The 12044-nt window shown below is 42.1% G+C and overlaps 1 protein-coding gene across 1 annotated transcript in view; it reads right to left on the bottom strand.

The window, feature by feature from the left end:
• adam19a (ADAM metallopeptidase domain 19a) overlaps positions 1–12044 on the bottom strand; it is a 301656-nt gene that overhangs the window by 29257 nt on the left and 260355 nt on the right. Inside the window, exons 14-16 of the mRNA XM_034105687.1 lie at positions 4618–4813; positions 2932–3040; positions 164–368 (exon numbers count right to left, since the gene is read on the bottom strand). Coding sequence (XP_033961578.1) covers positions 164–368; positions 2932–3040; positions 4618–4813 — 510 coding nt within the window. The remainder of the gene's footprint in view (positions 1–163; positions 369–2931; positions 3041–4617; positions 4814–12044) is intronic.

The raw sequence follows: 12044 nt of genomic DNA, 5'->3' as shown, positions 1-12044 counted from the left end.
ATATTGAGGTAATCCAAAACTACCGGAAAGGAATCAGGTTACATAACTTTTATATTTTGTTGCTTGGATTAGGTAACTGATTACATTTTTCTACAGGTAACTTGTAAATGGATGGATTACATTGTTAAAGCCGTCCCCCCCCAGCCTTGCCCTGTGGACCCACCTTGCCCTCCCCACACTTGGTGCCGGTCATCACGAGGCCGGGGTCCGGCAGGTCCCCCTGGCCGTCCTGGGTGCTGTAGACATAGGTGCCGCGGCACTTCACCTCGATGCCGTCCGTCTTGATGGTGGTGTCTATGGAGACGGCGTTGGTGCCTTTGGGCTTCTTGGCAGCACTGTGGCACTGGATCTTACCGCACTTCGCATCGCTGGGCAGAGGAACATAACACAGACACACTCAGCCTTTAAATGATAGAGCAGGTCATCAGAGCTCAATGTTCACTTCCTGTCACACAGAGAGCAGCTCCAGCAGCATGGAAGATATCCATATTTCACCCTTAGTTCATGTAAATATTGCTATATCTTAATGCTTTAATGTTCTTCGTAGTATGTGTACCTACTTGGCAATAAACCTGTTTCTGATTCTGAGCATTTGTGAGGCTTTTGTAAAGATTTACATGTTTACTGGGAATGAATGTGCTCTGACCTGAGAGCCCAGACAGGAAGTGGAAGAGACACATACATGGTTGGTTTTGGTCATTTTATTGTGATTTGTTGACAATTAGAAATGTTTGGAATATAACCAGCCTAATTATTGTGTGTGTTAGTTCAATCTTACGTGCATATATAACATCATTTGTTAGTGGTTGTCAGCCAATATTGCTACATTACCCACAGGAATGAGCTGTGGATCGCAACCAATGAGATCAGTCAGAGTATTCAAACGAGTTAGATAAACTTGCTTGGACGTCTGTAAATGATGTATTTCTGATTCTCGTATTGATTCTTTGTCTTAATCAATACTAGAATGAACATTGTTTTGCAGATGATAGAATCTTAAATGTCCCAGGCTGCACTGCAGCACTGTTTCGTATCCAGTCTGCCTGCGATGCTTTCTAATTATCACTCCATGATCACAGACTCCTTTTAATAGAGAAAAGACTGGAAAACTCTTCCGCTGACGATCCTGCCGTTAACACTTTACATGTCAGTCACTATCCTGCCGTTAACACTTTACATGTCAGGCACTCTTCGTGAGCCAGACAAATACTTTGACCTGACAGCAGATCCTCATTCAAGATTCATACTCAACAGTTGAGCCTAAAGAATGAAAGTTCTTGTACGCAGTATAAAACGTGTAGACGTTTTGGGCAGTCGACCTTCATGTGTGTCCTTCAGAATGCACACTTTCTGCTCTGTCATGCTGCCCCATATTCACTTCAGACTTTCATCCCTGTGCATCACATGACCAGATTCACACTCATCCTTGTTCTCTGTCTCAAAAGATGTGTTGGAACTCCTTCCAGTCAACAAGAGAAATCCATCTTATGTTATCCAGTGATAAAGATCTACTGTTGGAGCTTCCCGACTTCCTCACCTCTCTCATTTGACTGCTCTATTAATGATCTTCCCCTGAGCCTCGCATTCCACCGGGACATTTGAAAGCTTTATATCACTTATTTTATGATCGTTACTGTTTTGAAGTCTTGTTGATTCTGTTGTGTTGTTTCTGTTTTGCTGTTGTTGTTCTCAAGTCTCTTATGAATGTTAATGAGGCTGATTACGTTGAGATTAAATCCAGTCGTCTATGATTATTTACTTCTTATGATGCAAACAATACAATCAATTATATTAAGCTTGAGGAAAAAAGGACTATACTATCACCAGAAATCTGAACTTTTGAAAAAGATAAACCTTTATTGTAAACCCACATATACTCATTCTTAGTTTGGAGGTGCCTCATCGACACATGTTGGGGAGAACAGTCTGCAAGCTGCCTTATCGTGCTGATTAATATGGAGATTCAGATACCAGGTAAACGCACGCACGCACGCGCGCACAGCTCCATAAGAACAACAAAGGACAGAATGATGGGCAGACAGCAGCTCTGTGTAGATTCTTCCCGTCTTGATAACAGGGCATTTGCATATCTTCCACTCAGCTCTCTGACTCACTGTGGCCAGAGAACACTCTAATGGCTCCTGCGGGACTCCTAATGGATTTGGGCATCGTGGATCATACGAGGAGGGGGCGACTACTTAAAGCCACAGCCTAATTTACATAGCTAAATTGCTAATTTGGCTTCATTAATTACCTCTGGCGCTCTGCCAGGGAAAGTACGAGGCCACGACACGCGACAGCCAACAGAGGGCCTGACGGTGAGGGTCTGTGTGTTAGGAGGGATATTATTATTAAAGTCAACTGTGATAGACACCAGCTCATCGTTTCATCATTCAATAAAGCAGCATCTGCACCACTTGTTGGGAGGGAAACAACCTGGAACACAGACTATGGCCTGATGAAGTTATCAGGGCAACATGTTAGTTGCCTATTGACTCAGCCAATGGACACAAAGCGACGTGGCAGGGGTGATAGTGTCCACCTGATCAATGTCAGTCTGATATTCAGCTACGGGTATTCAACATCTGAGCTCAAACTGCTCAAACGGAGCGGTGCGGGAGGATGACAAAGTTAAAGAGCTCTCGACGAACCTCAGACAGTGGAAATCAGTGGATTGAAATGCTTTCTAGTCACATGCTAAATGTAGGGCATCATTTATTTCAGAATCAGAAAGCCTTTATTCCTCCCACAGTGGGGACATATTACATTTGTTAAATCTACCTTCGATGCACTATACACTATTATAAATTACACCATCTTTTCCACCTATGTCCTTTTTGCAATTCTAATTCAAAATGGTTAGAATTCTAACTTTAGCAGTTGTTTGTTGTTGCATAGATTGAAAGTGTGCATGGAAACAGCATCTCCTACCTTCTCTGACACTTCATATAGTTGCCATGTTCATCTTTCCCACAGTTCCCAAACGCGTTCCCTGCTGCATTGACGTCTTCGAAGCAGGCATCGTGGGCCGGGCGGGCTCCTGGAACACAACACATCCCATCAGGCCTCTGGGCTCTCTTGTGCTAACCCAGGTCAATGGGTTAGACACAGACACTCATGGTAACCTCCTGCAAACAGATGGGCAGATGCTGCTGCTCGCCTCCTGCAGATGTGATGGTGAAGATAGCAGTCTAAACCTCCTGCAGCTGCAGTCAGAGATGAGAGATCTGTGACGAATCAGTTCATCCGCTCCATGTGGAATCATGCTTCGCTCACAGCGGCATCCACAGAGCTAACACATGGGACCCCGGTACGAGGACAGGAGTTGGAGACGCTGTGTTCAGTCTCTGCACCAGCTGTTTGCCAAATCTCACTTCTTAAAAACAACAACGTCTCATTTATGATTTCTTATTCTACACGAGACAGCCTTTGAGTTGTGTACAGCACTTTCTTCCTACAGCACGCAGATGTTGTTCAACTAAGGCTAAACACATAGCTGCCAGTTTTCATTTGAATACTACACCTAGCTCAAATAGACGCACGGTGACATGCATGTGGATGAGCCGGTCTTCATTACGCTGACTGAATAACAGAAGCACATCTCTGGAGAAGCCGATTCACTTCAGCAGCACTACAAACTCAAAACGTCCAAATTGACAAGAAACGGTTGTTGTAAGTAAATAATCAAATGATGTACTTTTCATAACTGATTTTATTCCAACTGGATAATTAATGATTGTATAGGTTACCACATTCCTACCAAAGTAATACAATCTATGATAAAGAACAGCTAATGTTGGACTTTGTTAGAAATAATGAAATAATGCAGGACAATGAAATAGGATGATACACATTCATGTCAACATGTCTTCCTGTGTGCTCGTCTGGCTGCTGTTCTAACACTGTCATGCTTGTCGGCCTTGCTGTCGAAAAGGGAAAAGAGCTAATCCTTGATGCTTTGATGAGTGTTTACTTTGACAAACTGCTTATTCAGTGTGATAACACACTCTGACACACAGCGAGGTGTTACTGCTGGGAACTCTGTGAGCAGCAACCGGCTCCAGGTGCTTTAACTCAACACAATAAAAGCAGAACCTCCGTTTGGAGCATATCACTAGCCAATTAGTGAAGCTGGTAAACTTGCCTTTGTTATCTGTTCAACTGAGAGTGTATTGGTCTGTAAATTAAAATGTTCATGTTCTGCATTGTTAGAATAATTGTGTTCAGATATCCTACAACTTAAAACTGGTTCTATGTATACCAATTACAAAATACAAGCTGTCCAATACAAATTATCCAGCGTCCAAAATTCATCAAAATCAGCACACCGGGGTTACCATTGTACCTTGATCTTAACATGTCAGAAAGGGTTTAGTGCCTCATGAACCCCTTAAATCACTCCATATCCGTCATGCTCATTGTGTCCACTTATCCAACATATGCAGGATAGCATGCAGCAGTTTCTGTGCTGTGGACCCTACTATACATTTCCAAGATACAATTTGGGGTACTCAACATTTCTGGGTCCACATTCATGGAAACTAGACTATGAGGGGTGTATATCCCTGTAACGTTGAGTGGGGGGGTCAGTGCGGTGTGGTAATTGGCTATTCTCACCGTAGCCCCACAGCTGCAGGCACTGCTGCTGGTGGGTGAGGCACATGCCGGTGTAGCAGTAGGCCACTCCGTACTGGCAGGAGGATCCGTCCAGCAGGTACACGTTGGAGGGGCAGTAGGGGGAGGCCCCAGTGCAGTACTCAGGCAGGTCACAGGCCCCCGCGGGCCCCCGGCACATGGTCCCTGACTGCTTCAGCTGGCAGAGACAGGGAGCAAACGGTGAGGGTTGTTCTTTGAAAGCTGCACAGCTCTTCCACTTACATTCTAACATACTGCACATATTCACACTCATCGTTGTTCTCTAGATTAAACGTTTCAGTGAAGAAGAGAAATCCATCATATGTTATTCAGTTATAAAGATCTACTGTTGGAGCTTCCGAACTACCTCACCTCTCCTCTCTCATATTACTCTATTCATTTTCTTCTTTGAGTCTTGCATTCCACTTGGAGTTTGTTTCTGTTCTGCTGTTGTTGTTTTCAAATCTCTTATGAATGTTAATGAGGCTGACTGATTAAATTGAGATTAAATAAGTATTTAAAAATGGAAAATTGTATTTAGTCGTCTATGATCATTTCCTTTTTATGATGGAAACAATAACAATCGAATAAATTATATTATACTTATATTACACACACACACACACACACACACACACACACACACACACACACACACACACACACACACACACACACACACACACACACACACACACACACACACACACACACACACACACACACACACACACACACACACACACACACACACACACACACACACACACACACACACACACACACACACACACACACACACACACACACACACACACACACACACACACACACACACACACACACCTAATACCTACCTACAAAGTAGCAAACCACAGACCAAGACTGTAAAGATTTGGACTAGTGACAGCATAGAGTCTCTTAACCTCTTAAGCCCGAAGGTCCCCCCAGTGGACCCCTCCCACAGTTTTTTTACGAGACCATGTCTCAGGGCTTCTTAACATTTATGAAACTATTAATGTTTCATACCCTTTTAAAGGTAAGAAACTCCGCTAACTGACAATAAGAACAATTGTTAGCTAAAAAAACCACAAGAGTAATACCAAGCCTTTGAATTAGCATTGAGCGAAAAAATGCTAACTAATGCTAACGCTTTTTTACACAGAACTCACGGTAGAAATGCCCTTATTACTATCTTAACTGCACAAACAAAATATCCGATTTAAAGCTGAGACTCCACAGATTCCACACATGTAATGTCATCACTGTACGACCTCGAATTCCTGGAGCTATCAGCCAGAAAAGAGAAAGTAAACAACATCCGGTTTCAAAAATATTACAATAATTACGTCTTACCTTTTTTGATTTGTGATCAAAAGTTGTGTTCAACGGAATAAAAACGCCGCTCAAGGTTAATCCAATGTCTTTGTGTCACGTAGAAATTGTTACTGATAATCCATCATCATATTTATGGCAATATACTTGGTATAAAGTTTTGCCGTCCAGGCTTGTACTTTCAGATATGTTTCGTTTGCTTCTCTATTACGTCCGCAATGGTAATGTTTACGTGGATTTGGGAACTGCCCATCGATTCTATTGGATGTAATGGTTAAGAAAAAGGTGTAAATCACCCAAATCGACCAATGGGTTCCAGAGATATGGTCCTGCGTAAAGTATAAAGAATGCCAGCCAGCTTAAGTACATTACGCAGCAGACTTTACTTATTGTTTACTACGTAAGGAAGCAGGAATTGCAGCAGGACCCAGAGCGCACGGAGCACAGAGCGGACAGCAGATAACGGAATTGCAGTTTTATTGCTTATAGATGATCAGAACATTTCAAAGGGGACACAGCCACATTGGATATTAACCTATGGATTAACTACATCATCGTTTTTATCGTTGTAATGCCATTGAAGACCAGTTTAGACCAGACAAAGAGGAAGGTGAGCCATGTTAGCCTAGCGCATTAGCGCTAGCGCCACTTTTTTTGATGTAAGCGTTGTTGATAACGTCGCATATCTTTCAGTGTTGAGGTGGGCACCGTTAGATTCTGTGTCTTTACGATCATAAACAATGTGTTGGATGTGCAGCTAGGATAAGTAATAAGGGAGTTAGGAGTGATTTTCGGTGCAGTAATAGGTTAGCATTTTTCGCTCTGGGCTAATTCAGAGGCTCACTGTAAGAGGATAACAGAGTAGGCCTATGTTTTATTTTATTATTTTCACAACAGTTGTATTTGGATGGAATGAATACCTATAGTGATAATTCAAAGTAATAAAATGATTTTTACAGTGAAAATGTTCAAATGGAACTGATGGTTCCCAAATTACCCAGAGGTGAGTCCGCTTGGACTTTATTTATCTAAAAAGGTCAAGTTTCACTTGTTTTGCATCAATCTTGATACAGGGTACTTATTATATGTTATAGTTTGGATTCCTAAAGCTTTTAGTCTACTAGCCCATCATTCAAGGGTGGTTTTCACTATAAGTAATGGGTTTCTTTTAGGCGGACATTAGAATTTACATGTTTTTACTGTGTTCCATCTGAATTTACTTTAAAATAAAAACATCTATATTGATTCTGACACTTCTACATCCAACTCACATATGTAACCTTGCTTTGAGAGAAAAGATTATTAATTTACCCCTTTTAGAAGTGAAGATATAGTCTTTGTTGTGTTAGTGGCATTTTCGAGCCTGAAACCTGAAAAACAGGCTCAGGGCTTAAGAGGTTAAAGGATGTTTTCTCTCTACTGAGTGGAATATCTTTCATGAGATGGACGTGGATAATGCTACTGAGACGGTAACTGACTATATACAATTCTGTGTTGACAATGTGATACGTCAGAAAGAAATAACTGTGTACCCTAAAGACAAACCATACATAACTAAAGAGGTTAAGGACTGCATCAATCGTAAAAATATAGCTTTTAAAAACCGGGATAAAACGCAACTGAAATGTGTGCAAAAGGAGCTCAACCACATGCTCAGAGAAGCTAGAAGGAGACATAAGGACATTATTCAACAGAACTTTTCTACAATGAACTCCAAGGAACGTTGGGACACTATGAAGGCAATCACAAATATGACTCCAGCTAAAAAAACTCTCTGTACCTCTGATGACCTGCAAACAGCAAATGAACTGAATGACTTTTTCATGAGATTTGAAACCCAGGACATCTTAGAGACAATCTCTGCTACTGACCAGGACGAAAGGGTGGTGATTGACCCTTTAAAGGCGCAATCACTTTTCAAACACACCTGTACTAAGAAGGCCACAGGGCCGGGTGGCATCTCTGCATTCCTTCTCAAGACTTTGCAGAAGAACTGACATCAGCATGGAGTCTCGTATTTCAAAAATCTGTGGATCTTCACACCATCCCCACCCTCTGGGAAAAAATCAATAATAAAACCTGTCCCCAAAAAACCTTGTCCAAAGGTAAACAATGGTTTTAGGCCTGTTGCATTGACATCCATCGTCATGACATGTTTTGAGAGGATCCTGGTGCCGCTGCTAAAGATGGAGGTTGATGTACATTTAGACGCTTTTCAGTTTGCGTACAAGCAAGGGCGTGGCACAGACGATGCTCTAAATAGCATCACACACCTGGTCACTAAACACCTGGAAGACCCTAAGGCATATGTACGCCTACTGTTTGTGGATTTCAGCTCGGCTTTAACACACTGCAGCCTCACATCTTGCTTCAACAACTGATAAAGATCAGTATAAATCCTTTTATCTTGAAATGGTATTTCTCGTTTTTAACCAATCGCACTCAGCATGTCAGGGTCAACAATGCCCTCTCAGAGCCCCGGACCATCAGTACAGGAGCCTCCCAGGGTTGTGTGAGCTCCCGGTCCTCTTCACACTGTACACAAACGACTGTACGAGAATCCACCCGGAGAATTATATCAACAAATTCTCAGATGATACAGCCATCCTAGGCTTAATGCACAAGGGCAGCAGTTCATCGGCTTATCGCTCTGAAATAGAGAGGTTTGTGCAGTGGTGTGATTCTAGCCATCGAGTGCTGAATGTGAAGAAGACTGAGGAGATGGTGTGGGACCCACAGGCAGTGGGTGTCCTGAGGCCGATGGTATCCTCAATGGACCCATAACTCAGGTCAGCTCCTATAAGTACCTTGGTGTCCATCTAGATCAGTGGTTCTCAAATGGGGGTACGCGGACCCCTATGGGTACGTTGGAGTACTGCAGGGGGTACGTGAGATTTATTTTATGTTAATGAAAAAAGAAAGAAAGATAAATATACCAATTTTAGGAAAAGTAACGAAGTTTGAGCAGTGTGGGTTTTATATTAATAGAGTTACACATATTTCAAAACGCAAAGTGTAATAACTGCAGTTGCCTCCCTGTCAGAATGACAAAGATCCTCAGTGAAGCACAAGCCCATGTTTCACTACATTGTACAATGTACATTGTACAATTTATTAAGAAGATCAGTTCAATACAACTAATGTGTTATTACATGATGTTGAAATTGGTTTGCCATGAATTTAGTGATGGATTGTAAACATTTGAAATGTAGCATTTAAGTGTTTCTCAGTTACAATGTTGTTGTTTTAATAAATCAGACACTGATGGTGCAAGGCTGTACTGTACCTCTTTATATAGGCATTTCCCCCTAACAAACAGTTGTTGCGCTGATCAGGGGTACATGGCTGCATTTTCTTTTCAAAGGGGGTACATTATTGAAAAAAGTTTGAGAACCACTGATCTGGATAATACACTCAGCTGGAAGGCGCATGTTCAAGGTCTGTGCTCTAGACTTCAACAGCGATTGTACTTTCTGCGTCGACTCCGGGCTTTCGGAGTCGACCGGAAGTTCATGTTACTGTTCTATCATGCAGTGTTGGAGAGCATCATTAGGTAGACCCTCCAGAAAAACGCGATTATTTGATCGCATAATTTACCGCATAATCAGCAAAATGGCGCATATTTATTAAAAGGCCGCATAATCCCCGCATTTTTTCACACAAAGTTGAGGGGAAAAAAGTGAACTCGTCTTGACGTGAGATGATGATGATGATGATGATGATGATGATGATGATGATGATGATGATGATGATGATGATGATGATGATGATGATGATGATGATGATGATGATGATGCAATGTCTTGCACGAAAGTGGGGGGAAACTATTCTGCACCCCGTGCAACTGTGTTGGAGCATAAGAGAAGATCGACGGTGACGACCCACTTTGATTCATTCAAACATTCGAACATGCTTTCTGCTGCTGCGGACAAGAAAGCCAAACAACTCACGTTCACCGAGGCATCGACCTCCAAAACCCTTTCGAGGGCTACAAGAAACGAGGTGAGAAGCCTACAAGACTGAAGCTGGTCAGATAACGAACGAGTAAATGAAAACAGAATGAGGCAGAGAAGTGTGTGTGTGTGTGTGTGTGTGTGTGTGTGTGCGAGTGTGATTAAAATAGCCCAATTGCTTTTACAATAAATAAACATTGAATGTGTTTAATTGAACAGTAAATGGGTTTAACGTTAGTGGCAGGTTGTGTGTGAGAGAGAATAAATAAGACAGCCCAAAATAAAAAATATTTTTTTTACGCATATTTCGCAACTTCCCGCAATTTCACCGCATAAAACCACATAAAACCACATAAAACCATGCATGTTTGATCGCATAATCAAGGATTTTAGCCCGCGTTTTCCTGGAGGGTCTAGTTAGGTATGGTATTACTGCCTGGTACGGTAACTTGACAGTGAGTCACAGTCACAGATCGCTCGCCTGGTACAGACTGCTATGAAAATGATGGGGGTTAAAAAACACCCATCTCTCCAAAACGTATACGAGCAGTCCGTTATCAGACAGGCAAAATGGTGTCTGATCCCACCCACGTACTCCACCCAGGACTCCAGCTCCTACCTTCTGGTAGAAGGTTCAGGGTCCCAAGAGCAGGCTGAACCCTATAAGCACTCAGTCCTACCTATGTCCATTAAGCTTCTTAACATTCACAGGAAAGGAAATGTAGTCAAATGTAATGAAATGTACTTTTTAAATGTTGGCCATGAGGGTGGTGCAATAGGTCGCCTTTGTCAGTCTGTGCGTCTGTGTATTGTGTTTGTTCAAACGGTGTATGACTGATGATATGTGTATGTCTCTTATGTCCACTATGTTTGTATATGTACATGTATGCTGAACTGCAGGACGGAGTCCAGAACACATGTCCTTACGGGGACAATAAAGTATATCGTATCGTAGTGTTGAAGAAATAACTGAACATTTGATACAACAAACACTAAGACACCATGTCAGCACCAATGGTTGTTGACTTTATACAAGCCTGCCATTGGCTGTTAGAATCCTCCCTACCCTCCACTGTCTGTGTGTTCCCCTCCTATAAGAACCCCTTCACTGTATCATGGGCGTAGAGTGGCCAAGGTCATTATGAATGGTTTAAAGGAAGAAAGATGAGACACAACTGGGTCGGAATCTGCTAGAATGATTCCACGATAATCAAAGAATAAAGGGGCAATACCATACCATCAGCCTTTTGTATCCCATAAGCAGGGGTTCGGCTATAGCAGAGTCATAGAAACACAAACACATCATATGGACAAAGGTAATGGTGTTAACTACTGTAACTGTGTCAAGAGGGCTTTGTGGTGTCTGTAAAGGTGGTGCTTTGTAAGTAAGCATTGTTCAAACAGGCAGAACTTAGTTACATTTAGTTTTGCATTTAAGCTTTTAGAAGATCCTGAACAAGTCTATCATCATTTTCAAACCTCTAGTTTATCTCCATTTGAGAAAAAGGCCCAGTCCCAGAGTCTTGGGTAGATCGATAAACAATATGCAGTGAAGGTTATTGTTCTGCTGTGGTCGAATAGTGTTTCTGCTCAGCAGGGTTCCTAGCAGACTGAAGGACCCAAAGCACCTCGTTGAGCTGCTTCAGTTCTCTAAACGAGAATAAAACAAGCTTCAATGCTTCATAGCATCCTTTATTCAAGTTAATGAGATAATGCTGTCCCTAATATTCAGCTTGCAGCTTTAAGAGGAATGTAAAAGACAGCAAGCGGCATTACGCGTTTGAGTATAAATGAGTGGAATGGAACAGGAACGTTAATAATAGTTGATGTAGTAAATAGAAACCATGGCAGTTTATCTGAAGAAAATGATGCAAGATTTGAATGCTGAAATATGAATATATTAACAATAGAATAAGCGAAATAAGAGAAAGGATGTGTAAAGAAAGGACACACAATAAGCAGAGACAGAACTTCAGCACGTTGCCTCTTGTGTCAGGTTGAAGCTCAGTAGAGTTTGGCTTCACACTGGGATGTCAGAGAGATGAGACCGAGGAAGGTGTGTGACGTGAAGCTGTGCTGGGTACAGGACGTCAACACACTGCACCCTGACTGGGGACTAAC

This window comes from Pseudochaenichthys georgianus, chromosome 18, assembly GCF_902827115.2.
Source record: "Pseudochaenichthys georgianus chromosome 18, fPseGeo1.2, whole genome shotgun sequence".
NCBI lineage: Eukaryota > Metazoa > Chordata > Actinopteri > Perciformes > Channichthyidae > Pseudochaenichthys > Pseudochaenichthys georgianus.
The sequence above is the reverse complement of the archived record's forward strand: the minus strand, read 5'-3'. Positions and strand labels throughout refer to the sequence as shown.